Source organism: Nerophis lumbriciformis, linkage group LG13 (assembly GCF_033978685.3).
Source record: "Nerophis lumbriciformis linkage group LG13, RoL_Nlum_v2.1, whole genome shotgun sequence".
Lineage (NCBI taxonomy): Eukaryota > Metazoa > Chordata > Actinopteri > Syngnathiformes > Syngnathidae > Nerophis > Nerophis lumbriciformis.
Genome location: NC_084560.2, coordinates 38,035,121 through 38,061,210, shown reverse-complemented (window position 1 = coordinate 38,061,210; position 26,090 = coordinate 38,035,121). Strand labels below are relative to the sequence as shown.

At 44.0% G+C, this 26,090-nt stretch overlaps 1 protein-coding gene across 1 annotated transcript in view; it reads right to left on the bottom strand.

Moving 5' to 3' along the window:
- Positions 1-26,090, bottom strand: part of LOC133613364 (titin-like) — a 206,438-nt gene that overhangs the window by 83,272 nt on the left and 97,076 nt on the right. The window contains exons 137-181 of the mRNA XM_072914530.1: positions 25,810-25,949; positions 25,605-25,731; positions 24,798-24,940; positions 19,501-19,624; positions 18,309-18,575; positions 17,758-17,855; positions 15,302-15,470; positions 14,944-15,213; positions 14,565-14,831; positions 14,208-14,486; positions 13,721-14,129; positions 11,977-12,101; positions 11,565-11,831; positions 11,211-11,480; positions 10,822-11,121; positions 10,428-10,730; positions 10,165-10,352; positions 9,907-10,021; positions 9,492-9,779; positions 9,258-9,409; positions 9,029-9,176; positions 8,633-8,932; positions 8,237-8,524; positions 7,865-8,161; positions 7,571-7,757; positions 7,389-7,504; positions 6,994-7,293; positions 6,542-6,841; positions 6,351-6,456; positions 5,276-5,472; positions 4,886-5,191; positions 4,656-4,809; positions 4,451-4,575; positions 4,249-4,367; positions 3,681-3,861; positions 3,283-3,585; positions 2,726-3,193; positions 2,180-2,482; positions 1,928-2,084; positions 1,708-1,850; positions 1,503-1,621; positions 1,244-1,421; positions 870-1,154; positions 504-797; positions 108-407 (exon numbers count right to left, since the gene is read on the bottom strand). Coding sequence (XP_072770631.1) covers positions 108-407; positions 504-797; positions 870-1,154; positions 1,244-1,421; positions 1,503-1,621; positions 1,708-1,850; positions 1,928-2,084; positions 2,180-2,482; positions 2,726-3,193; positions 3,283-3,585; positions 3,681-3,861; positions 4,249-4,367; positions 4,451-4,575; positions 4,656-4,809; positions 4,886-5,191; positions 5,276-5,472; positions 6,351-6,456; positions 6,542-6,841; positions 6,994-7,293; positions 7,389-7,504; positions 7,571-7,757; positions 7,865-8,161; positions 8,237-8,524; positions 8,633-8,932; positions 9,029-9,176; positions 9,258-9,409; positions 9,492-9,779; positions 9,907-10,021; positions 10,165-10,352; positions 10,428-10,730; positions 10,822-11,121; positions 11,211-11,480; positions 11,565-11,831; positions 11,977-12,101; positions 13,721-14,129; positions 14,208-14,486; positions 14,565-14,831; positions 14,944-15,213; positions 15,302-15,470; positions 17,758-17,855; positions 18,309-18,575; positions 19,501-19,624; positions 24,798-24,940; positions 25,605-25,731; positions 25,810-25,949 — 9,975 coding nt within the window. The remainder of the gene's footprint in view (positions 1-107; positions 408-503; positions 798-869; positions 1,155-1,243; positions 1,422-1,502; positions 1,622-1,707; positions 1,851-1,927; positions 2,085-2,179; positions 2,483-2,725; positions 3,194-3,282; positions 3,586-3,680; positions 3,862-4,248; positions 4,368-4,450; positions 4,576-4,655; positions 4,810-4,885; positions 5,192-5,275; positions 5,473-6,350; positions 6,457-6,541; positions 6,842-6,993; positions 7,294-7,388; positions 7,505-7,570; positions 7,758-7,864; positions 8,162-8,236; positions 8,525-8,632; positions 8,933-9,028; positions 9,177-9,257; positions 9,410-9,491; positions 9,780-9,906; positions 10,022-10,164; positions 10,353-10,427; positions 10,731-10,821; positions 11,122-11,210; positions 11,481-11,564; positions 11,832-11,976; positions 12,102-13,720; positions 14,130-14,207; positions 14,487-14,564; positions 14,832-14,943; positions 15,214-15,301; positions 15,471-17,757; positions 17,856-18,308; positions 18,576-19,500; positions 19,625-24,797; positions 24,941-25,604; positions 25,732-25,809; positions 25,950-26,090) is intronic.

Below are 26,090 nucleotides of genomic sequence, written 5' to 3'. Positions count from 1 at the left end.
CATACTAAACAAAACATTTTCAAAAAGCTTTCAACCTGCTCCAACGTCATATTTTTTTCTTACAAAGCATCAAAGCATGTTGGTCATTCTGCAGCGTGTAAAAGTACCTTCATCATCTTGAATGACCACGGTCAGTGGAATAGAAGGCTCGCTTTCTCCAATAAGGTTAGCGCACTTAATCCTGAACTCGTACATCCAATCCTCATCTAAGCCCTCCACAGTCATGGTCATGTTAGGGCAGATCTCCGTGTTACAGGGCTCGAAGGCTGTCTGATCTTGTCGCTTCTTCTCCACAAAATACCCAATAACAGGACTGCCTCCGTCATTGCGAGGTGGCTTCCAGGCCAGGGTGAGTGAGTTCTTTGTGCGATCTGTGTAGTGGAACTTCTCGGGATATGATGGTGGTCCTGCAGAACCAACAAAGTAACCATTTAAAAAATATGGACATACACTACATCAATACAGGGATACACCAATCACATATGAGGGATTTCTAGCCCCACCTAGTGGATCCACAGCCTTGAGGGGTCCCAGCTCAACAGGTGGGCCCAGGCCATACTTATTCCTGGCAATGACACGGAACATGTAATCCTGTCCCTCCATGATGCCGACACATTCACACTTGGAAGAAGCAGTTTCAACAGGTTGCCTCCATGTGTGCATTTTAGCATCTTTGCGCTCCACAAGGAAGCCAGTCAGGTCACTTCCACCATCATCCACGGGGTCATCCCAGTTCAGGAATATCATCTTACGGGTGACAACCACTGGCTTTAGTTCTGTGACAGGTCCAGGAACATCTGCACACAAAAAGATTATCATCTATTTGCATTTTCTGGCCAAAAACTTTACCTTTTTTTACTTCCGCTTACCCATGACATCTACCCGCGTGGAGGCAGACTTGATGCCGCTGGGGTTACATGCAGATATCTGGTATTTTCCGCAGTCTTTCCTCTGAGCGTTTTTAATTACAACAATGCTGTCATTGCCTTCTGTGAGGATCTCCACACGATCTTTGTTTGGTTTGGCATCATCCACTGTCCAAGTGATGGTCGGGTAGGGTTTACCGGTGACTGTGGCCGGAACTCGAAGAGTCTCACCAGCTTTAATGACCACACCGTTCTTGACTTTAATGTCTAGCTCGATCACAGGCATCTCTGTAAAAGTGGAGCCACCAAGTAACAGTAAGAATTTATTCATCATATTTAAGATGACATTCCTCTATTTGTATGACTCGCTGGCTGACCTGCAGGATTCCTCACAAACACTGAGTCTGTGAAACCTGGTGTTCCCTCCCCAGCAGCATTGCAGGCAATGACTCTGACAAGGTACTTGGCTCCCTCACGGACTCCATACACGGTAAATGCACGAGTCTTCCATGGACGTTCTGTAGCCCTGGACCAGTCTTTGCTACCAGCCATAGCCTGAAGAACACCAGTGAAACGTAAAACAGTCTGACGGCTGTGTGGTTCACGTTCACATATTAAAAGCACTTGTTAGCTAACCTTATCCACGTGATATCCCAGGATCTCTCCTCCTCCATCGTCAGCAGGCACATCCCATTCAACATCGATAGAGTGGTCCGTCGTTGCAACCACTCGGGGGACTGGTGGCCCGGGAGGTACTACACAAAAAAAACAGACATAGATCAAAAATGTACTACTCTACTCTGGTTTTTTGTGTGATGCTGAATTGGTTTCCTTTACGTACAAATTGGGGAATGGGCTGTCTTAGGATCTGAAGGAACACTGAACTTTCCAGGCCCCGCCTGGTTTTCGGCTGCCACTCTGAAGATATAAGTCAGGCCTTCGATGAGTCCTTCCACATTCAGCTCAGTGGCAGGCACAATGTTTCTGTCAATGTCAACGGATAAAAAAAGGTTAGCACTTCAAATGCTGAAGGTCAATGGAAATATGTCACATTTCTCCACCGATTGACGCGAGTCCAGCGAGAGCTGTTGATCTCACGTCGCTCCACCCAGTATCCCAGAATGGGGCTGCCGTTGTCATTTGGCTCGTTCCAGGTGACCAGCATACTGTTGGCTGTAATATCATCTACCTGTGGCTTTTCAGGAGCCTCTGGTGGTTCTGAGAAGGATGCAGGAATTACATGGCTTATTTTAATAATGCAGCTGATGTGAACCCGGTCATTTGTTGATGAGAATCATTTACATGCGACATACCGAAGGGATTCTTGGCAACAAGAGGTTTGGAAATACAGGGTGGACCAGCTCCATACTTGTTCTCGGCTACAACTCTGAAGATGTACTCTTTCTTCTCAATAAGTTTGGGCACAAGATAGCGACATCCTCTCAGCGTTGAAGTGACGCAACTGTATCCAAGCTCCAACTTGGAGTTGTCCTTCTTCTCCAGCATGTAGTTGAGGATCTCACTGCCGCCATTATCCAGAGGGGGATCCCACTTGCAGATCACTGAGTTATTCCTCACCTCTTCAAACTGGAAGTTGAGTGGAGGTCCAGGGGTGTCTAACAATAAGTTAACACTTTTAGACTCTGATGATCTCTAAAAGTCATTTATAGTGCTGTCTTTTTTCTTTGACTAATATCATGCTAAAATGTGCTGTCCTATTAGTCAGATTCAGTTTGATTTGAAAAGAGAAGAGTAACATTTGATCATAACTGAGGTCTGCGCAATCCTCAAAAGGCGTATGACTAAATTAAGAAACAAAAAGATAAACAGAAATGGAGCAGAAAGACTGAAGTTCTCACCAAGGACGTTGACATCGCAGGTGGCTGAAGCGATGCCGTGGTCGTTCTCCACCTTCACCATGTAGACGCCGTGGTCAGGACGGATTGAGTCACTGACAACCACAGAGGACACGCCTCTCCTGCTGTTGTTGATGGATAGACGCTCGCAAAGAGTTGAAGAGTCTGACTCTTCCATCTCGGGTTCAACAACCTCCTCCTTCTTCTCTTCTCCTTTCTCCTCTGCGATGGCTCCCTCTGTCTTTTCCTCTTTCTTTTCCCCTTCAATTTCTTCCTTCTTCTCCACCTTCTTCCTCAGTGGTTTCACTGTCCTCTTGCGCGGTGGCTCGGGTCGGATAACCTGGTTGTTCCAGTACCAAGTGATCTCAGGGTACGGTGAGCCGGAAATGTTGGCGTCCAAGATGATTTCACAGCCTCGCTTCACGCAGAGGCCAGATTGCAGACTGCCGCTGAGGAACACTTTGGGAGCATCTGATGACAAAAGCCAGACAAAACAACACTGAGGCGATGGCAGCTACATCTCTAGTAGAAAACCTCAAGTGACAGCAATTGATCCTTACCAAAAGCCTCTGAGGCCTTGACAAACAGGGTACTGCGTGATGGCTCGCTCACGCCGGCTGCATTTTCAGCTTTGACTCTGAAGGCGTAGTTCTTGCCCTCTGTCAGCCCTCGGACGGTGTAGGAAAGTACCGGAACCAGGAAGTCATTGCACCTCTCCCATTTGTCCTCACCCTTTTTCTGTCGCTCCAGGATATAACCCATAATCTTAGAACCTCCGTCGTACATGGGAGGCTTCCAGGTCAGCGTTATGGTGCTTGATGTGGGATTGTGGGTCTCCACATCCACCGGCGGGTCAGGGGGATCTGAAGTGAGATGAGACACAATTATGTTGTAAAAATGCACAACACAATGAAGCATCTTTGGCCAAACGGCTATAAGGACGTCTGCCTGTTCTTACGTTTCTGATCTTCAGCAATGACGGGGTTGCGGAGCTCAATAAACTCTCCTCCTCCAATCTTGTTTATGGCCTGGATCCTGAAATAGTACTCTCCATTGGGGATGAGGTCTTTGACAGTCCAGCTCACCTTGTTCTCTCCGGACATCATGTTTACATATGTCCTTCTGCCAGCCTCACGCCGCTGCCGGAGCATAACAACAGTCAGCAATTGAGAGAAACATAGCCACCTTGTTTCTTAGGCTTGTGGATCTAAAAACCCATGTCGCAGGAGTCCCTCCATAACACGCATCTCAATACTAATACAGACCAGGCAGACTACTGCTAGCACATTCCAGTTAACACACAGTTGCACTCAAAATCGTTCAGTCGCATTCGTAAATTGCATTTATTTTCCAAATGTAACAACTTTCAATTCGATCTGTAGCACAATTAGATAGTTTTTGTTCTGTTGTGACAACTGCATGTTCATAATTTGAATATAGACTACGGTAAGTCTGGTTGTCATCATTTGGTTATCAGGAATAAAAGAAACATGAAGAAAAATATGAAAAACCACAATGCTACTGACCTGCAGGACGTAGTGAAGAATGGGGGTCCCACCGTCATAGTCAGGAGGATCCCAAGAGACCTTGCAGGAGTTTTTGGTGATCTCAGAGGCCACAATTTCCTTACATGGGCCCGGAAGACCTGACGATTGGAGACATTTTGACAATGGTTAGAAAAATTAAACGGATTGGCATTTACACAGCAGGAGTGTTTTAGTTGACTACCGATGACTTTGACGTTGATGGTGCCGCTGGCAGCTCCTAGTTTATTCTCTAGAGTCACTTTGTATTGGCCTGCGTCCGCATGAAGACTGCTATCGATTTCAAGGTGACAGGAAGTATACTCTTTCCTAATGAACACAAACATTTCCATCAGCCACCGCTCCCTTAAACAGACCGAGCAGGAACATGAGCGCAATCTGGCACCAACCTTAAGCCAAGACGATGGTCGACCTTAAGCTCTTTACCATCTTTGTGCCAAGTGATTTTGGGCGAGGGGACAGCTTTGTAAGGAACTGGGATGTGCAGCTTCTCTGTCTCAACCACAACCAGGTCAAGAGTCTGAAAGTCTAGTGTTGGGTTGCCTGGTGATACAGAAAGGAACAAGCATGAAATAAAATAAACCACATTAACGACATGCTGAGACCCACACATCCTTACAGTCGGAATCTTTGGCAAAAACGTTCTCTGAAATATCGGAGGGATCGCTCACTCCCACAGCATTTATTGCTCTCACTCGCAAGATATATTCCTTCTCGGGAACGATTCCTTCTTCCACTGTGTACTTAAGCTCCTTAACAGGACGAGAGTTAACTCTCATCCATTTCTCTGTTCCGGCCTCACACATCTCAATGTGGTAGCCAGTGATGGGGGAGCCACCGTCCCTCTGTGGAGGCTTCCAGCCAATGGACAGGAAGGTCCTGCTGGCCGCAGTGACATGTAGGTCAACGGGAGGAGACGGGACTCCTACAGAGACAACAAGTGATATATTTTTAGCTCTCATCTAAAAAAGCATCATCAGTGGACTCCTGTGTGGTTCAGTTGACTAGCCTGTTGGGTCGTCAATAGTTAGGATCTCTGTGGGTTCACTGGGATGTCCGACTCCGGCCTCGTTTTCGGCGCGGACCTGGAACTGAACTTCGGTTCCCTCTATGATGTCTGTCACTCTGTACTTGCAGTCGGGTCCAGAAGTCTTTCCACACTTTACCCAGCGAGTTCCAAGCTTTTCCTTCTTCTCGAGAGAATACCTGCACAGTCGCAGAGAATTAAGCGTACATTCATAATATTGCACTGCAAATAATTTGTCACTTGCCAAGATTAAAAATAGAAATTTCCTTAGTTTTAAGAACTATTTATTTATCTTTAGTCATTGACTTTAGATCATAATTTTTATTTTATCATGTATAATTATATTTTGTCTATTCTAGTTCAAAAATGTTAAAATTGGGAAAATAACTCTTCAAAAAAAATATTTTAGTTTTCCCCACAAAAAGATTCTGCAACATCCCAAGGATGATTAATTTAGGAACTCCAAGTTGAATAATGCTTGTTTTCAGAATAAAATACTTATTTCTAGTTTAAAAGTTCTGCCAATTTCTAGATATACAAATCTTAATTTAGAATGTTTAATCAAGTACAATTAACTAGCTACATGGACAGATAAGTTCACTAGTTGTTAATGTTTTTTCTAAAATCTAGTCTTCGTATCTTATATTTTGTCAGGTCTTTTTTGTAGTGTGTAAATACTTGTTTAAGTACCTTTTAGTTTTAATTAGGGGTGTCCTAAATCAACTTTTCCCACTTTTTTATGATAGCAATATCGATTTGATAGATTATCACCAAAAACCATATAAACTTTTGTTTACTGTGTTGTGGAACATTAGAAAAGGCTTAATCAAGAGAAATTAGTCTAACAGAGAACAATGGTAGGTATGAATTTGCACAAGTGCAAAACATGCTGCAGGACTGCTTGTGTCGGAGATTTTACACGTAAGGCAATACAATCTAATGGTGATTGGACTTATAGCTGATAGTTTTAAAAGAGATTTAATAAACCAACTTAGGTGATCTTTTAATCTAGTTTACAACTTAAATTCTAAGCATCCAAAATCTAAACATGACCTACCTGAGGATTGGTCGGCCACCATCGTTTTTAGGTGCTTCCCACTGCAGGTCCACGTATCTTTTGGTCACAGCATTAACGGCGAGGGCATATGGTGGTCCGGGAGTCGCTAAATAAAACAGATAAGTCCTTTAATGTACAGCCAACACACTCAAAAAAGACTTAACATTCGGCACAAATTCTGGGTAACTCACTGAAAGTGTCCTTAGCCAGCACAGAATCCTCCAACTCGCAGAATGGTCCGACACCGACAGCGTTCTCAGCTGCGACACGGAACACGTATAGAGAGCCTTCACTTAGCGGGGTCACGGTGGACTTCAGCTCCTTGACAGTGGTGTCCACAGTCTGCCAGCCTTTACGCCGGACGTCCCGTTTCTCCACCACATAGTTGGTGATGGGCGAGCCGCCATCACGCTCGGGAATTGTCCATTTCAAGTCAGCGCTGTTCCTGCTAATGCTAATGACCTCAAGCCAGCGAGGTGCTGAAGGTGGGTCTGAGAAAAACAATGCATAGTGAGTTTAATGACTGTTGGCCTTCAGCTGAATGTGCGGTAGAACTCCACTTTTTCAATTCCAGAATGACAACTATTTACTTGTCTTCTAGAATTTGTCAACTCTACATCCAATCATAATTTGTGGTTCTTACTGAGTCTTTCCTTGCAGAGAATGGGATCGCTGGGCTCGCTGGGTTCACTCTCCCCAGCCACATTGACCGCACGCACCCTGAACGAGTACTCCTGCTTCTCCATCAGGTTCTTCAAGAAGTGCTCGGTCGTGCTGTCATTTTCTGCCACACGAATCCAATCTGTTGTGCCACTTTTGAGCATCTCAATAACATAGCCATCAATCTTTGCTCCTCCGTCATGCTCTGGCTTGGTCCACATCAAGAAGCAAGAAGTCTTTGCCACGTCTTTCACTGTGGGTTTACCAGGAGGCCATGGAGGATCTAAAGGATATGTCAGATTTTAAGATACAGAAAATCCCAACAGAGTCAAGCAACAAGTTACATGCAATCATTAGAACGGGATCTAAGATTTGTACCTATCGGATCTTTCACAAGGATTGGTTCAGTTTCCTTGCTTGGCTTTCCAGTTCCAGCCAGATTTTCAGCGAGGACTCTGAACTTGTACTTCTTCCTGGTGGGAAGACCTTTGACTCTGCAGTGAAAAATAACAAATGTTTTTAATAGATGCATAAAGACAAATTTTTACAAAACAACAAACCTGTAGTTGGTGTCTTTAATAGGCAGCTTATTGCATCGGATCCACCTGTCGTGGTCAGGTTCATATCGCTCCACCCAGTACCCAGTGATTGGGCTGCCTCCATCCTCGTCAGGCTCGTACCAGCTTAGACTCACTGAGTCCTTAGTAATGTCAGAGGGCTCCAACTTGTAGGGTGGTCCAGGGGTGTCTGAAAAAATAGAAGTCGGTGATGCATTGTCGACAACAACACGTTCCCAAAGAATTCCAGGACTGTACCAGGAGTATCTACAATGCGTAATGTATCACACGACTTACCGAAGGGATATCTTGCAATGATGGATGGATGTTCTGCTGGTAGACCCACGCCAAACTGGTTCTCAGCAAAGACCCTGAATATGTACTCCTTGAACTTGGTCAAACCCACTGCTCTGTAGGTTGTTGGTTTGACAGTGGAGGAGAGCCTGTGCCAGATTTCACTGTCTGCAGCACGTCGCTCAACTATGTAGTTGGTGACTTTGGAGCCACCATCATCACGTGGCGGGTTCCAGGCCAGGAAACAGGACTCATTGGTAATTTCAGAGATGTCAAAGGCAGCTGGGGGACCAGGCTTATCTGCAAAGGGAGGTTGTATAAAATAAAAATTTCACATAGACCTCATTTTGCAGCGTCCACCATAGACACACTAACCAAGGATGTTAACGTCAACAGTAGCAGTAGCGCGACCACAGCTGTTTGTAGCCTCAATGATGTAAGTGGAGCTGTCATCTCGTTTGGTCTTGGAGATGGTGACGGTGGAGTGTCCTGGTTTGGTGTCGATAGTGACTCTATCATCTGCTTTGAGAACCAGGTCGGCCTTGGTCCACTTCACCCGGGGCTCAGGTTTTCCCTTCACCTCAGCGGGCAGTTCAATTTTGCTACCAGCTTTAGCAGTCAGACCAGCAAGTAGCTTGACGTCCAGTAGGATCTCTGGTGGCTCTACGCATACACATGAGAAGGATCAACATTTAATTAGGTTTAATACAGCCTGACATCATTACGCATTTTTCAGTCTACGCATTGAGAACACTTTCTATGCCTCTTTACCTTTGGCATCTACAGCCTGGATTTCATCTGTGGCCTTGCAGGGCCGACTGGCCCCGAGGCGGTTTAAGGCTCGGACTCTGTATGAGTACCACTGGCCCTCAATCAGACCAGTTACTTGTAACTTCAGTTCAGGGACCAGGTCGCCGCAGGGTTCCCACCTATCACTTCCTCTTTCGCAACGGTCAACATTGTAGCCACGGATGCCACTGCCACCGTCATACTTTGGAGGCTCCCAGGTTAGGAAGATGCTGCTGGCTGACTTGTCTCTCCATCTCAGATTCTCCGGAGGGTCAGGGACGGCTGGAGGACAAAAATACATTAGAGGTGCTCTGTAGTTTTATTACTCCAGTCTGGGGTTTTTCAGTTCAGTGTCAAAAACGTTACTGCTTGACTCACTGGCAGGAGAGGATACATTGATGGGATCATCAATGTATGCAGGTTCTCCTGGTCCACACTTGTTGCAGGCTGTGACCTTGAACAGATACTCCTTCCCTTCAACTACGTCAGTGACAGTCATCTCTTGATCCTGGATACCTGTGGCCACCTGGTGCAGACAGGAAGAGAGGCGGGGTAATTTGGGCAGAGGTAGGAGATGGCATGACTCGTAATATTTTAACCGTCGTACCTTGACCCACGTCTTGCGGGACACCTCTCGTTTTTCAACCTGGTAGCCTGTCAGTGGACTTCCTCCGTCATGCTCTGGAGCTTCCCAGGCCAGGTGAACATGATTACGGGTCACTTCCAGTGCCTTAAAGTCCTTAGGTGCACTGGGTGCAGCTGGAGAGGGTTGGCAACAAATTGTATGACCTGTTAGAGACGCTTCAGATTGTGGACAAACTGAGAATATCGTTTTTCCTACCAATGACGTTGACTTCAATCTCGCCAGAGACAGACGCAACATCATTTTCCAGCTGCAGGGTGTAGATGCCTTTGTCTGGCCGAACACTTGGTGTGACGACTAACTCTGCAAATGTGGGCCTGGTCGTCAGAGTGACACGTTCATCGGTGCTAGTCAGCTCCTTCTCGCCGAACGTCCACTTGGCGACTGGGGTAGGATAGCCAGTGATAGGGACTCTAATTGTGAGAGGTTGTGGAACAATAACCTCAAGGCCGTCTTTGAATGCGCTCAGGTCAAAGGTCGGAGCGGCTGTAAATGCAGGGAGAAAATGGCATGTTAGAAAAAAATGTCTTAAGTGGCGCCACGTTGTTTACTGAGATTAAACAAAGACGGATAAAGAAAAAGTGCTGCAGTGATAAACCACTGCTCGTCTCACTGTGTGGGTCGTCGGCCAGCAGAGGTCCAATGATGTTGGATGGATCTGAGATTCCAGCTGCATTTTCAGCGAATACTCGGTAGTTGTATTTTGTTCCATATTTGAGACCGGAAACCTAACAAAAGGCAAGCACGTAGTTTACATGACTTTTAGATATAAACATAAAAATATGTTCATATCTTGAACTACATCTTTACTATGCAATTAAAGCATTGCTACTTTCTACTGTGTTTTAAAACCTTGTCTCAGTCTTAGTACCTTGTAGAAGAGGTCAGGACACAGGCGAGCATTGCAGCGGACCCACTTATCAGTTCCGTCCTCACAGCGTTCAATGATGTATCCTGTGATCATGCTTCCACCATTTCTCAGCGGTGTCTCCCAGCTGAGCTGCACAGAATTCTTGCTCTGGTCCTGATAGACCAGGTTCTGGGGGGGACTAGGCGGCTCTAGAGTTGATGCCCACAGAACATGTCAAATATAATGTGACGGCAGAAATGCTGATTTCAAACAGCCGGACTCACCAATGGCATCCATGATCTTCACAGGGGTAGAAGCTGCACTGGGCTTTCCTACCCCGGCTTTGTTCTGAGCCCTCACTCTAAAGATGTATTCTTTGTTCTCAATGACATCATTGACGACAGCGCTGAGCTCATCAGTTTTTGTCATCTGGACAGGTGACCACTTGACAGAGGTCCTGTCACGTAGCTCGATGATGTAAGAGGTAATGGGAGAACCACCATCTGACGCAGGTGGCTCCCAGGATACAGTACAACCAAATTTGGAAACATTCCCGACAGTCACGTTAAGGGGAGGGTCAGGAACATCTGATGACCAGAAGAGAAACAAGCTCAACGGACTGGGATCTTACTGCATTAAAAAACCTTCCAATAAACTGTACTTCAAAGAAAGTCGTACCAAATAGGTTTTTGGCCTGGACAGGTTTATCTGTCTCTACATTGGGTCCAGTGCCAACACGGTTTCGAGCACAGACTCTAAACAGGTACATTGAATCCTTTTGGAGCCCTGTCACCGTGTATTCAGGACTCTCAGCGTGCTCAGTGGCCAACGTCCAAGTCTTGCGTTTCACATCTCGTCTCTCCACCACATAACCAATGACTTTGCTTCCTCCGTCGTTCTCCGGTTCCTCCCAGGCCAAACTGACCTCACCGTCGGCTGTGTCGACCACCTGTAGGTTCTTCACAGGCCCTGGAACATCTGGTGTCCAGAAAATCAAACGGATTTGGTTCAGCTATGATGTTTTGAAACAGTAATTCGAGGTAAAACGAGCAAAATGATAATTGTACCAATGACGTCCAGGTTGATAAAGGCTTCACCCTCTCCATGTTTGTTCGTAATAATGACTTTGTAACGACCCTCGTCAGATTTTCTAGCGTCCTTCAGACGGTACTCTGTGCAGTCGGAGGATGTGTAAACATTCTCCTGGGAAAGACTTAAATTGTCGTACAGCCAGTCGGCCTTAGCTTGTGGGTAAGCGCTGTAGGGAACTGCCATGACAAGAGACTTCCCGACATCTGTGACATAGTTTTGGTCGGTGGTCTTTATCTGGGGCGCCGCTGCAGAGGGAAGATCAATCCATCAGAAAAAACTAAAACTTTCACATGTAGGTGTGGGTTTGTTAGCCTGGGTTGGCGTCTTACCTGCCATCTCCAGCCTGGCCTTGGCGTCTTTGTCCTTGACGACTACTCTGTACTCGCCCTGATCTCGAGGACGGATCTCACAGACCTGCAGTCTGTGGACTTTACCTTCACTCATCATCTGGTATTTGTCTCCCTGGACGACTGTCATATTGTTCCGCAACCATTTCACCTCCACTCTGTCCTTGTTGAGTTCCACCTCAAACACTACATCAGAGCCAGGGGGTGGGAACGCGTCTTGCGGTGGCCTGATGATCTCCACTGGGATCTCTGCAAGACCCAAACAAGACGTGTTGTCATTTCGATGACAAGAAAATGTTTGATACCCTTTCAAGATACTAAAATTCATTTACCAGAAAAACAAAAGAAAACAAAACAAGACTAAACCAAAAAAGGGGTTTTGGGAAGTTCTCACCTTCAACAAAGAGCCTTGCCCGGGATCTCTTCTCGTCCACGCCACATGCGTACTCACACTCGTCGTCAGGTCGGCATTCTTTAATGCGCAAGGTGCAGAACTTTCCATCCTTTTCAAATGTGTATCTATGTACAAACACAAGTATTTTACCAATTTAACAATTTCAACAAGTCACAAAATTATATAATGACCAGCCATTGATTAGTTAATTAACCTCTCAAACTATGGTTTGAGAGGATTGCAAGAAAAAGATGATTAAAAATTACATTAAAAAAATGTGCATCGAAGCGTCTACATGGATGATCTTGTGTCAAAGAAAAGGAAAGACCTTAATGCAAGGGTGTCTAAATTTTTTCTGCATTAATAAAAATTTAAGAATGCGGAGGCCACTTTGATACATTTTGTACTTTAAATATACTAATACCAATACAATGGAGGTCAAATAATATATGATAAACTATTTGAACACAACATATGTATCTTAGCTGTGTGTTATTGGTAACAAAGCATATTCTACGTAATTTTTTGCTCAAAATTAAGAATTTTCAAGCATGAAAATGGCTAAATAAACTAAAAATACCAATTCTACAGCAACATTGGCCATGAGACAAAAACCAAAACAATCAGACTGCGCTGTTCAGTATCAAGGTCCTGATTGGGTGCGCCTCAGGCATGCTTAGCATGCTAACATTTTCAGCCAATTTTGCAGTCGATCGCCTCATAAAGATAGCGCTCTAGCATGCTAACGTTAGCAGTCTAGCATGCTAGCATTAGCATAAATTTTTTTTTTGCCAATTACGCAGCAAAACACTTCTGTCATAAAACTTAATACTTGACACATGCTAACTTTTTAGCTAATTTTATATGCCTACGCTTCAGTCATATGACCTGGAAAATTGACGCATTGTAATTGATAGCATGCTAACATTAGCATTCAAGTTTGCATTGCGCATTTCAGCATTCACATTCATTTCTTTTAACATTGCATATTCTATTTTTTTGTGTAATGTGTACAAAAAAAGTTGCGCTAATGGCCCCCAGGTCGCACTTTGGACACCCCTGCCTTAGTGGTTACTGTCGATAGAAATGTACATATCTTTACAATTGGTTACAATTGTGACTTTGTACTATGAGCAAGTTGCAAACAGCCTGTTTACGGTAAATAAATGATACTTGTACCATATTAAAAGGGCTAACTGTTAGCCTTTAAATTGTGCTAAGTTTTTCGCAATAGTCTTTTTTTTGTAAAACTATTAATGACAATTGCTGGTATCTGACTGCCTGCTCGTGTTCACATTTAAGTGCTTGTGGTTTAAAATATATTTTGTTTTTTAAAAAATTATTTAGTTTAGCTTTTAACTTACGATATTTTAGTTAAGTGGATGTATAACATGTGCGTATTAATACAAGCATCGCAAGGTTCAATAGCAACACAGACGCAACCACGCTGTTCCATGTACTAGGGGATGGAGGTTTGAAAAGATTCATTTATGTATTTTTTTTTGCGGGAACTCTTAAAGTGATAGATTAGACATTTTAAGACTCAGTGTAACTATGTTGAATCTTAAACCTTGAATGCTATGAGCAAACAATGTGAGTAAAAATGTGTTTCCTCAATGCTGTTCAGCTTGCATGTTGGAAAGTTTAATAATGGCGGAATAACTGGAGTTGCAACTACAACCACTGATCTTTCCTTTTCCTGATGAATGAAGACGTACGTAATGCTCACACAATGACAAAGTACCTTGGTCCTTCTCGGATCTCACGTCCATTCCTGTACCACTTGACATCGGCTTTCTCTTTCGTCAGCTTGCATGTGAATTCTGCGTCCTCAAACTCGGTGATAGTCTGGTCCTTCAGATGCATGGCGAAGTCTGTTGGCGCCTCGCTGATAATCAGCTCGGCCGTGGACTTGTCATCGCCAGCCACGACGGTGTACTCGCCCTCGTCGGCCAGCGTGCAGTCCTTGATGGTCAGCGTGTGCTTGACTTTATCGACTCTGTAGACGATGCGTTTGTCGAAGACCATCTCCTCACCGTCCTTGATCCACTTGAGAGTGGCGTTGGGCCGGTTGACCTTACAGGTGAAGCTGACCATCTTCTTCTCCTGAGTGTCGATGTCCTCGGGAGGAACCACAATCCGCAATCTCTCCTCTGAAGACATAAACATCATGTCAGACCAGTTTTTAGATGTCTGGTAAAATATGACCTTTTGAGTCTGCGCATACTGACCTTCGACTGTGAGGCTGCAGGAGCTCTTGGCATGCTCTCCTCGCTGATTGGTCAGGTGGATGCCATACTTGGCTTCATCGCCCTTCTGTGCGTCTCTGATCCTCAGCGAGAAGACGTTGTATCGCTGAACCAACACATACTTGCTGCTCTCAAAGATAGTCTCTTCATTCTTTGACCACTTGGCCTTTGCTCCCTCGTTGTTCACCTCGCAGTTCAGGACCACTTCCTCGCCTTCGCTGGCCTCTGTGTCCTTCAATGGTGTGATGATCCTCAATTTCTCTGTTGGCCACAGATGACATTTCAACAACCATCCTCATGTCAAAGAGTCAGCATTTCTATCGTAAAACCAGTGCTTACCGAGCACAGTTAGGTCAGCTGTGGCTCTGGTTGGTCCGATCATCACCACATATTTGCACTCGTCTTTGGGCTCGCAGTTATTGATGACAAGAGTCCGCCTCTTTCCGTCGCGGATCATCTGGTACTTGTTTCCATCCTCAAGCTCCTTGTCGTCTTTCAGCCATTTGACCTCATAGGATTCTTTAGAAACAGTGCAGGTGAACTCTGCCTTTTCGCCCTCCACCACCTCTACGCTGCGAGGTCTGGAGATGAACTCGGCTGCCAGTTCTGGATGAATAGGAGACAGACGAGCTCAGATCAGGAACTTGAAAATAACATCCAAGACGCACACTCGATATGACTTGGGAGAGTGATGATCGTGACGTAGGATCTTGTATACCATTAATCTTAAGATTTCCAGACGTTCTAATGATTGGACTCAACCGGCAGTTGTACTCTCCGGCGTCAGCCATCTTCAAGTCTTGAATGAGGAGGATACGCCTCTTCCCGTCGACGATCTGCTCGTAGCGGCCGCCTTCCGGCAGCTCTTGGTCCCCTTTGTACCAGGTGACATCAGCGTCGGGTTTGGAGACCTCGCAGATAAACTTCACGCTGTCTGTCTCGGTTCCCTCCACATTGGACAAGTTCTTGGTGAACCGGGCCTCCTCCTCTGTGAGAAATGACCACCGGCTTGTGTTATTTTTTGGAAATTTTGTGAGTAGTTATTGTTTCACAAATGTTTGAAACACACTTCTTACCGATAACAGTGAGCATTCCAGAGGACTTGCAGATCTTTGCATCACATTCATAGTCAGCCTCGTCGTCAAACACCGACTTGTGGACAACAAGGATGTGTCGGCGTCCCTGAGCTATAATTTCGTACTTCTTCCCTTTTCTGATCTCACTTCCATCCTTGCACCAGCGCACCTGTGTGAGAGTGGTGAGGACAGCGTAGCGGTGAGAAGCGACGTGACCGCAGCAAAAGGATAAGTTAGTTCATGTACATATCTCTTCTGAAATTATCTTATCATTTCTCTATTGTCCTGAAATTACCAGTTCTTTATTACAATACATAGTGACTGCTCATATGAAATTGCAAGCTTTTGCAAATAACATTAAGACGCTATATTATTACTACGCTATACTTTTTTTTTTAAATATTACTACTTTATTTTAGTAAAATTATAAATGTATTATTTTATTTCATGACACTTTCCTGTATTTTTTATTAAATTCAAGTACATTATACATATTATGAATTAATTTCCATAATAATCGCATTTATTGGGTTCAGGTAAATATACAATTTTGTTTTTATTTGAAATATTATGAACCCATAACATTGTTTTTTTATGTATTTTCCTACTAAAGTCGTCCCTTATCACACTTTTTAAACATTCTACATATTTTGGCCTAAATTAAGTGTTACAGTAAATTATGTGTTATTTGTATGACATACAGTAGAGAAGGGATTTGTATGGCCCTATTCCTGGGTGTATCTCGCGTGAGCGGAAGAAGGGGGGTTAATCATTTTGCAATGCAGTCTGTGATGGAAAGCGCCACTCTACAAAGCAATTGACGCTGCGTTGAAAGTTGGAATTGCTACAAAACACATTTTAATTTTCTCAACACTCTACCGGCATCTGGTGGCCAAAGTGGATAGCGCACCCCCCAATTAATCACGTTTCATGTGCCAGGTAAACCGCAACAAATGAGGCCGTATATGAATCCCCTTCCGACTGTGTTAATAATTTAATGTTATTTCAATGAAGATATTCACCTGGCGGGACTTCTGTTTCTGGGTTAACAACACAACACGGCGGCTAATCTTGGCGGTACTGTATCTTCACAGTGACAATCAAGTTGAACAACTTTTTGATGCACTTCATCTTTAAGTTAAAAGTACCAATAATTGTCACACACACACTAGCTGTGGTGAAATGTGTCCTCTGCATTTGACCCATCCCCTTGATCACCCCTTGGGAGGTGAGGGGAGCAGTGGGCAGCAGCGGTGCCGCGCCCGGGAATCATTTTTGGTGATTTAACCCCCAATTCCAACCCTTGATGCTGAGTGCCAAGCAGGGAGGTAATGGGTCCCATTTTTATAGTCTTTGGTATGACTCGGCCGGGGTTTGAACTCACAACCTACCGATCTCAGGGCGGACACTCTAACTACGGTACTAGGCCACTGAATCTTTAACTCCCGCTTCACCGATACCACACCTGGTGAGCCTTTCATGCAAGTGATATCAGAAGACAACAGTGAAATGTACAAGACTTGATGTAACTCGTTGTCCTGGCAATGCTAAGTGGATATGAACTCTGTTGATTCAAGGATGCACTTCATTTTTTTTTCCCCCCTAATGCACTGTAGCACTTTGAGGTTGTTTGCTCAATGTAAAGTGCTTTTACAAATAAAATCTATTATTATTATTATTATCTTCTAAATCGATAACAGGGTCACATGACATTAGTGATCTTTGTAAGTGATGTCCAATGACAACGCAGGACACACAATGCAAACATTGAATGCTTACACGGCTAATGGTCATAGCTACGACTGTCAAGTTAACCAACTTTTGCAAGAACAATTTAAACCTGCGGTTTCAGCATATACTCAAAAGCACTTGTTATAACTCGGGAGGAATTACCCAGGATGTGGCAAAATATTTTCACGTGGTGGCCATGTTTTAGTGGCCGGTGACTGCAGAGACAATGACGCTTGCTGTATCCTCTGGGCTACCAGTGAGTACAGCACTGTAATCTACTGTAAAACACACACAAGTCTACTATATTGGGTGAAACATAACAGTGTAAAGCTGAAATTAATGTATGTAAAAACGTGTTTTAAGGGTCAAAACCGTTTTTAGTCTCTAACTATGAAAATAGTAAATTTATTAATAATAACCCTACTTGGCGGGAATTCGTTAGGTCAGACCTGAAACCATTATGATATTGTTCCAATATGTTATTTTTTGTAACACTCTGAATTTATATACCAAAAAAATATGATTTATTTTTCTAATAATATCACAACTGGAATCTCCTGATATTAGTTTTTTCTCACAGGATTAAAACTTTAACCATGAAATAGGAAAAAACATCTTGAGATATATCAACTTTAACTAAAAATTAGTTGATTTCAGTTTTACTGTTGTAAGAATAGGAGTCTATTCTTGTGATGATCATGCGTATATTTTCGTGCCAAGCTCACCTTAACATTTTCTCTGGACAGTTCACACTCAAACCTGGCGGATTCCTTCTCTCGCACCTCGACATCATGGAGCGGCTTGGAGAACTCGACATGTAGAGCTGTTGACATAAATATATATATATAACACAGTTAGCAGCTTTATGAATTTATTCAGCATGGTGTGGTAAACCAATGACAAGGGCTAATGAAACCGTTTGATTTCGTTTAGAACATTCATTCTCAAACTCTGGTATGTGTACCACGAGTGTACGCAGGCTCCATCTAGTGGTACGCCAAAAAAACTCTTGATTAAAGGACAGTGTTTTGTTTTTCTATATTCCAACATTGTGCAATGTTACAGTGGCCAACAATATTAAATATACATGTTAACTAAAAACTCAGAGTGTTTTTTAATGAATAATTAGGCTTACTACTCTACTGTATTTTAATGATAGACATTATGGTAGCACTTGGAGAGCCGAGTGTTTTCTGAGGTGGTACTCTGTGAAAAAAGTTTGATATCCATTGATTTAGAATATCTCTCGTTGGGTAGACCTTTTAAAATGACTTACGTTCAACATTAAGGAAGCAGGAAGTTTTGAAGTGTTTTGCGTCACAGGAATATGTTCTCGAGTCATCCAGAGTGCAGCCGTGGATGATCAGCGCCCTCTTGTGGCCGTCTACGATCATCTCGTACTTCTTGCTCTTGTGGATCTCCTGTCCGTCTTTGAACCATTGCACCTCTGCGTCCTGTTTGGACACCTCACATTCCAGCGTGGCGGTGGCTTCCTCTTCCACTGTCTGGTCCTCCAGAGGCTTGGTGAACTCCACAGGTGGTTCTGGACACGGAAAAAGAGCAAATATGTCAACATATTCTGAAAACTTTGAACACTCTTTGGCCCAAACACTAACCCTAAACCAGGGGTGCCCAAACGTTTTGTCTCCAAGGACCAAAGTAAAAATGTGCCAATGGTCCACAAATCAAACAGCCATGAAACAGCACTGCGAGTGAGAAATTTAGCCTCACACCGTCACATATAAATATAAGGTAGAAGAGACTGTCAGGTTCAATCGATGGGAACTAGTTGGTCTGTAAAAAAAAAAATCCATGCATTTTACGGTAAACATATTGGCAGCTCAGTCACCATAATTTTACTGAAAAATTTACAGTGGTTTTGATACCAAAAAACTGTAAATTGGAAAACTGTACAACCGTTTTACGTTCAAATTTTGGTGACTGAGCTGCCAGTTTATTACAAAAAAAATCTACAGTCCTTTTTTCTTTTTTACAATTTATTACTACGAATTGAAAAACAGTACCACTGTTATTTTCACCGCAAATTTCTGGCGACCGAGCTGCTACTTTTTGATCGTAAAATCTACGGTTCTGTTTTTACAGAACCACTGATGATTTTACTGTAAATTTCTGCCGATTGATCTGCCAGGTTTTTACAGAAAAATCTACTGACTTTTTCACGGTGTAGCCTTGCGGACATGCCATATCATAAATTGTACAGATCGAAAGAGGTCGGTATAAATATGCATTAAATTTGGTAGCCACCCTTTGGCAGGCCAAACGAAATGACATGCCCCACTTTGGGCACCCCTGCCCCAAACCCTTGAGTTTAACGTTAGCAGGTTTGAATGAATTCTTTGATTGTTACACAGGTTCCCCTACTGTTGCAGATGTGGCCACAAGCACTAGTGATGTCACAATTTATGTGGCATCATGTCACCAACAATCTTTCCACTTGGTCAGGGCACCTTTCACAATGAGTTTGGCTTCGGTCTTGATGTCCTTGGTGGTCAGTCTGACTTTTCCGGCTTCGTTCAGCTGGACGTCTCGCAGAGTCACGCTGTGAATCTTACCCTCTGACTTGAGCACCACCTGGGGGGGGGGTCAAACATAGACATAGCGGAGTTGAAGCTTCGGCATTGCAAAGTTTATATTAAGCCTATAGAGGTATCTCATTGGCTCCTTAACCGCTTGCAGTACTGACTGATACAAAAAGCAGTTCTGCACCTCACCAGTGCGAAGCAGAATTTTTATATCACTGGAGTATTTAGAGTCTGAAGTATTAGTTAAATTTAATACACAGTTGATGGCAACTTTTCACGCAGCCAAACAGCGTTGGGAATCTTCCACGGACAGAGTTGGATGCTACGAGTTGGAGTATAGATAAACTAAAGCAAGAGCACAGTGTATCATATCAGTCAACAGTGTTGCACACAACTGCTGAGTTTGTGTGCATAAAATGTGATTAATTGCGATTAATTCTTCACCAAAAAAGTTGATTCATCACAATTATGATTAGTAATAATCTTACATTTATATATTATAATAATCCCTAACCATACTTGTCTGGGCATGTCCCTCTTGTAAAATATAAATACTTTGGATCCTGCACCAAGCCCTCCAGACTAGAGCTGTCCAATTTAAGTCTATTATGAGCATGAACTGATAAATCCTGCTCGGATGAGAGGCATCTTCTAAGGAAGGTTTTTTTTTTTAACCTTTTTTCCCTTTTTTGCCCAACTTTTCCACTACAGAGGGGCCCTCAAATATTAACACTAATTTAGTAACCTTACTAGAGATCGGAATCCAAAACCGGTTACTTTCCAGAACCGGTTCCCAGTGTATCAATTTCTTGGAATCGCTTGCCATTTTTTCAAATGGTTGCTTTAACGATTCTTCCAGGTGGTGATGACTTCTTTACGCAACGTGCGTTGTGACGTCAGATCGCAAAATGGCAGTGCCCGGGTGGAACAAACACAAACATTTTACAAGAAAAGATTGCAATAGCACTGCTTGTAATAATTATAAGGCTGGTATTTCATCAAGAGGAGGACATGCGAGCAGTACGCTGAAACATTTCAACACACAGCTTGAAATAATTATAAATGAAAGTCGCCTTTTTGAACTGCTCCGATCTCATCCCAGGCAGCAGTAACGCTAAACCTTGGGGTTGTGTTTGATCAGTCAATGTCTTTGGAGGGTCACTGTTGTCAACTGACAAACAAATGTTTTTTATCACCTCAGAAATATTTGCAAAGTGAGAAATTTGCTGTCAAAATTGGATCTCGAAATGATCTTTCACACGTTCATTTCATCTCATATTGACCATTGCAATTCTCTCTTCACTCTTTTCAACAAGTCAACGCTTAAAAGACTTCAAACGGTACAAAATGCAGCTGCCAGACTTTTGACCGGTGCACCCAGAACAGCCCATATCACCCCCATTTTATCCAGTCTTCATTGGCTTCCAGTCAAATTCCGCATTAAGTTTAAGATTTTAGTCCTGGCTTTATGTGCGTTGCATGGTGGGGCCCCTCAGTACATCACTGACTTGTTATGCCCCTACTCTTCAGGGCGCAGCCTCCGGTCTTCAGGCCAGGGTCTTCTAAAGATCCCAAAAACTCATTTTAAAACCCGTGGAGATCTGGCATTCCAGGCTATAGCTCCCAGACTCTGGAACAATTCGCACCAGTCCCTCCGTGATCTTGACATTTGAAAACTTATCTTTTTAGTAAAGTTTTTAGTTAATACACCTTTTAACTATCATTTTTATTTCACTTGGTATCCTTTTTATGATGTTGTCCCTGTTGCTTTAATTTAATTATTGTCTTACTTCACCTATGTTTTGTACAGCGCTTAGTGATTTTATCTGTGAAAAGCGGTTTATAAATAACATTTTACTTACTTACTTACTTAATAGCACGTCATCTGAATACAACAAGTACGAACTAACACCTCATAGCGTTATCATTTGTAAAATATAAATTAATGCCTTTTCATTCAGATCAGAATGACAAGAAACAGATTCTGACTGGTTCCGAGGCGGGCAGTACTCGCCCCAGTTCACGTTGGCCGCTAAACGAATGCCATCGAGCAGCGACAAAATTTGTGGTCAAAAGTTAGCATTTTTGGTAGGTGAATGTTCAATTGTAGTCAAAGAAAAGTTGTATGTTTTCCTGCAACCAGAATCTCTCTCAGTCATTATTTTAGACAGGTGAAACTTATAAAATTATAATATCGTGTATAAGTCCATTCATGTCAGCAATTAAGTTTTAATGTGAAACTAATCTGTGATATAAACTCATTAAATGCAGTGAGATATGTCAAGCCTTTGTTATAATTGTAATTATCATGTCTTATAGTTTTTGAAACTTTGTATTTTTTGAAGTGTTCATAAACTGTAAGCCCATCCCATCCATCCATCTTCTTCCGCTTATCCGAGGTCGGGTCGCGGGGGCAGCAGCCTAAGCAGGGAAGCCCAGACTTTCCTCTCCCCAGCCACTTCGTCCAGCTCTTCCTGGGGGATCCCGAGGCGTTCCCAGGCCAGCCGGGAGACATAGTCTTCCTAACGTGTCCTTGGTCTTCCCCGTGGCCTCCTACCTGTCGGACGTGCCCTAAACACCTCCCTAGGGAGGCATTCGGGTGGCATCCTGACCAGATGCCCGAACCACCTCATCTGGCTTCTCTCGATGTTGAGGAGGAGCGGCCTAATTTTGAGCTCCCCCCGGATGGCAGAGCTTCTCACCCTATCTCTAAGGGAGAGCCCTGCCACCCGGTGGAGGAAACTCATTTCGGCCGCTTGTACCCGTGATCTTGTCCTTTCGGTCATAACCATAAGTGAGGATGGGAACGTAGATCGACTGGTAAATTGAGAGCTTTGCCTTCCGGCTCAGCTCCTTCTTCACCACAACGGATCGATACAGCGTCCGCATTACTGAAGACACCACACCGATCCACTCTTCCCTCACTCGTGAACAAGACTCCGAGGTACTTGAACTCCTCCACTTGGGCAGGGTCTCCTCCCCAACCCGGAGATGGCCCTCGACCCTTTTCCGGGCGAGAACCATGGACTCAGACTTGGAGGTGCTGATTCTCATCCCAGTCGCTTCACACTCGGCTGCGAACCGATCCAGTGAGAGCTAAAGATCCTGGCCAGATGAAGCCATCAGGACCACGTCATCTGCAAAAAGCAGAGACCTAATCCTGCAGCCACCAAACCCGATCCCCTCAACGCCCTGACTGCGCCTAGAAATTATGTCCATAAAAGTTATGAACAGAATCGGTGACAAAGGGCAGCCTTGGTGGAGTCCAACCCTCACTGGAAACGTGTCCGACTTACTGTCGGCAATGCGGACCAAGCTCTGACACTGATCGTACAGGGAGCGGACCGCCACAACCAGACAGTCCGATAACCCATACTCTCTGAGCACTCCCCACAGGACTTCCCGAGGGACACGGTCGAATGCCTTCTCCAAGTCCACAAAACACATGTAGACTGGTTGGGCAAACTCCCATGCACCCTCAAGGACCCTGCCGAGAGTATAGAGCTGGTCCACAGTTTCACGACCAGGACGAAAACCACATTGTTCCTCCTGAATCCGAGGTTCGAATATATGCCACTGTTGAAATTTTTTAAATGAATGTTTCTTGGTTCAATTTAAAGTACAGCTGTGGTACTGAGCACAAAAAAGTGTCATGTAATGTTAACAGGCAATACATTTAGCATCCCTGACCAGTACTTTTTTTGTTTTTACCCCGTTTTACTGTATTAATGGAATACATTAATACAGTGGTCTGTACATATTTTATGTATGTTTGTAAAAGGGAAAACCCTTTTACAAACATACATAAAATATGTACAGGTATATATATTTTTATCATTATTTTTAGAATGCTTATAATGGAGGATTTACAAAACTAAGTATAATTGTATAAGCTGCAAAGACAAATAAAGAAATCTAATATACGGTAATGAACACCCATGTAATAAGATGTAAAGTATATAACAGCAACGTTTCTAGTATATGTAACATGAACTGTACTATATATCCACAATCATTTTATTTTCAGTAGAAATGGCTTCAGCGTCTTTTGAGCTAATCATCTTGCACAAAAAATGCATAAAAAGCATAATGATCAATCACATCAAATCACGGGATTAATGGCAATTAGGATTTGTAATAATTGCTGAGCACTAGCCTTATATTTTGCACATCTAACACATTTCTGATGTCAGAGAGTCCTTACAGCAGGGATATGCAACTGAATTGTTTTGGGGGCCATACAGCTAATGTTCCAATGTGTTTACAGTGGTCTAAGTTTCTCTTTACAACAGGAGCACGCTGACGTTTTCAGGAATTTAGTGAAAAAATATTTGTCTCCCAAGTTTTGAACTGAACTGGGGGGCCGGTATGGTGTCATTCCCGGGCTGGATTTGGCCCCCCAGTCACCAGTGGAATAGCCCTGCCTTACAGGTTGTATAAGGATGAAAGAAAATAAAGATGTGAATCATATTTAAATAGCGCTTTTCTCTGGAGACTCAAAACGCTTTACATAGTGAATCCCATTATCTACATCTTTGAGCTACATTTAAACCAGTGTGGGTGGCACTGGGAGAAGGTGGGTAAACTGTCTTGCTCAAGGACACAACGGGAGACACTAGGATGGCAAAAGCGAGGATCGAACCAGGAACCCTCAAGTTGCTGGCACGGCCACTCTACCACTCTACAAAGAGTCAGCTGAGTTGTGACAGCTGAAGTGGTCCAGCAGTTGCTTTCCTTCCCCTAAATTAACGCATATGACCTCTGAACCTGTGCTCACCACACTCACTTCTTGTTTACAGTCTTCACACTGTATACAAAAATGCCAGTACATGAAACGTACACTTTCAATCCCAAGTTTGTTTGCTCAGATTTTAGCATCGTAACATAACACCTAAGACGGTATACACACTCACAGGTCACGTGACCTGCAATAAACGAATTCCATATGGGTTCATTTTTCATCGGAACATGACAGCAATTAAAAACCTGTTGTGAGAAAGTTTGACAGCCCTGTTACCTAACGGCCACCTGCTGGGCTGCTGCCACCTCCAGCAACTGTTAAAAATAGAAGCAGAAACCTGCTTGCAAGACAGAATCGAGCACTCCCAGCTAGCAAAACCTTATATGCAGACGAGGCTCTGCCAAAGGAGCCTCGCGGAGCTGCACAGGCAGCGTATTGTGGAAACAGGAAGTGAAAGAAAACAAGGCGATGAGACACTTACTCTGTCACTAGACTCGAGCTTGGTACCCTCCAGGAACCACTCGACAGGGATGTCTTTGTACGACAGCTCGCCTTCGAAGGTGGCGGTCTCCCCGGCGGTCACGGTCACGTCCGTCAGAGGCCGCGTCAGGCTGATCACCCGGGCTTTGGATTCGGGAGAAGACATGGTTAGAGTCCCGCCCTCAATGGGTCCAAAGACCCCAAATATTCCCAGATAAAAGTGGATAATCCTCAGGGCCCAGTCCTCATGGCGGCGAGGTGTCAAGGCTGCTTGAAGCCCGTGGGACAACTAAAACTGACCACCCTGACAATTGGCTCTGGGGGCCAGCTCATTAGCATACAACCTGGGTCGCGTCCTCGTCCTGCCAATCACTTCAAACCTGTTCTCGATAAGGCATGCCATTTTTAAAATAACCACCAACTCTGATTGGCTGAGAGCCAGAGAGCACGTGGTTAAGGAGGGGCAGTCTGCTCATGTCAATCACCTGCTGCCAAACTTCCGAGAAAAGGAGAATGTGTTACCCCCACCTCCCTGACTTACCCACAGTCCTGTGGACAGTCTGTCATTACTGATGATGGGAGGGGAGGGGCGGGAGTGAGGGGTTGGCAGAGGGACTTGAATTTAAATCTCTAAGCCTGTTCATTATATCATGTCCATTAACACTCAGGCTTTATACAATTGTACAGTGTAGCAATAACAAAAAAAGACACCACAATGCTATTGTCCATTGTGCAAGGTTAATACATTTCAGCTGCATCTAATTGCATGTTTATGACATGGCTATCTAAGTAAAAAATGTTCTGTCACCTTTGACCCTGAGCTGAGCCGAAGACTTGGCATTGGCTGCCGAGAACTCCACAGTTCCGGCCATGTCTTTGCGGCAGTTGAACAAAATCAATGTGTGTTTCACTCCTTCAACCTTGATCTCCACATCCTGAAGGACAACAGACATGGACGTCATCAGAACACACGCTCACAAAGATGGGCAACACGTCTTTACGAGCAATCTTACAGGAGAGGAATGGAGGGTCTCCCCCTTCAGCTTCCAGGTGGCATGAAGGTCCTCCTCGGATATCTCGGTTTCAAACTTGGCCGTCTCCGTCTCGTTCACCTCCACGCTGTACAGCGGGCGCATGACCTTGATGTCGCGCTCTGCGACAAGTGAAAATAACACATTAGTGACATACAAACACAAAGTGAAGCAGACGGGAGAACAAAAAGTCTGTGGCTGTGGCAAGTCTTTGGAGACATTGTGAAAACATCAGTGATGGTCGGATTGTGAAAATATTGGAT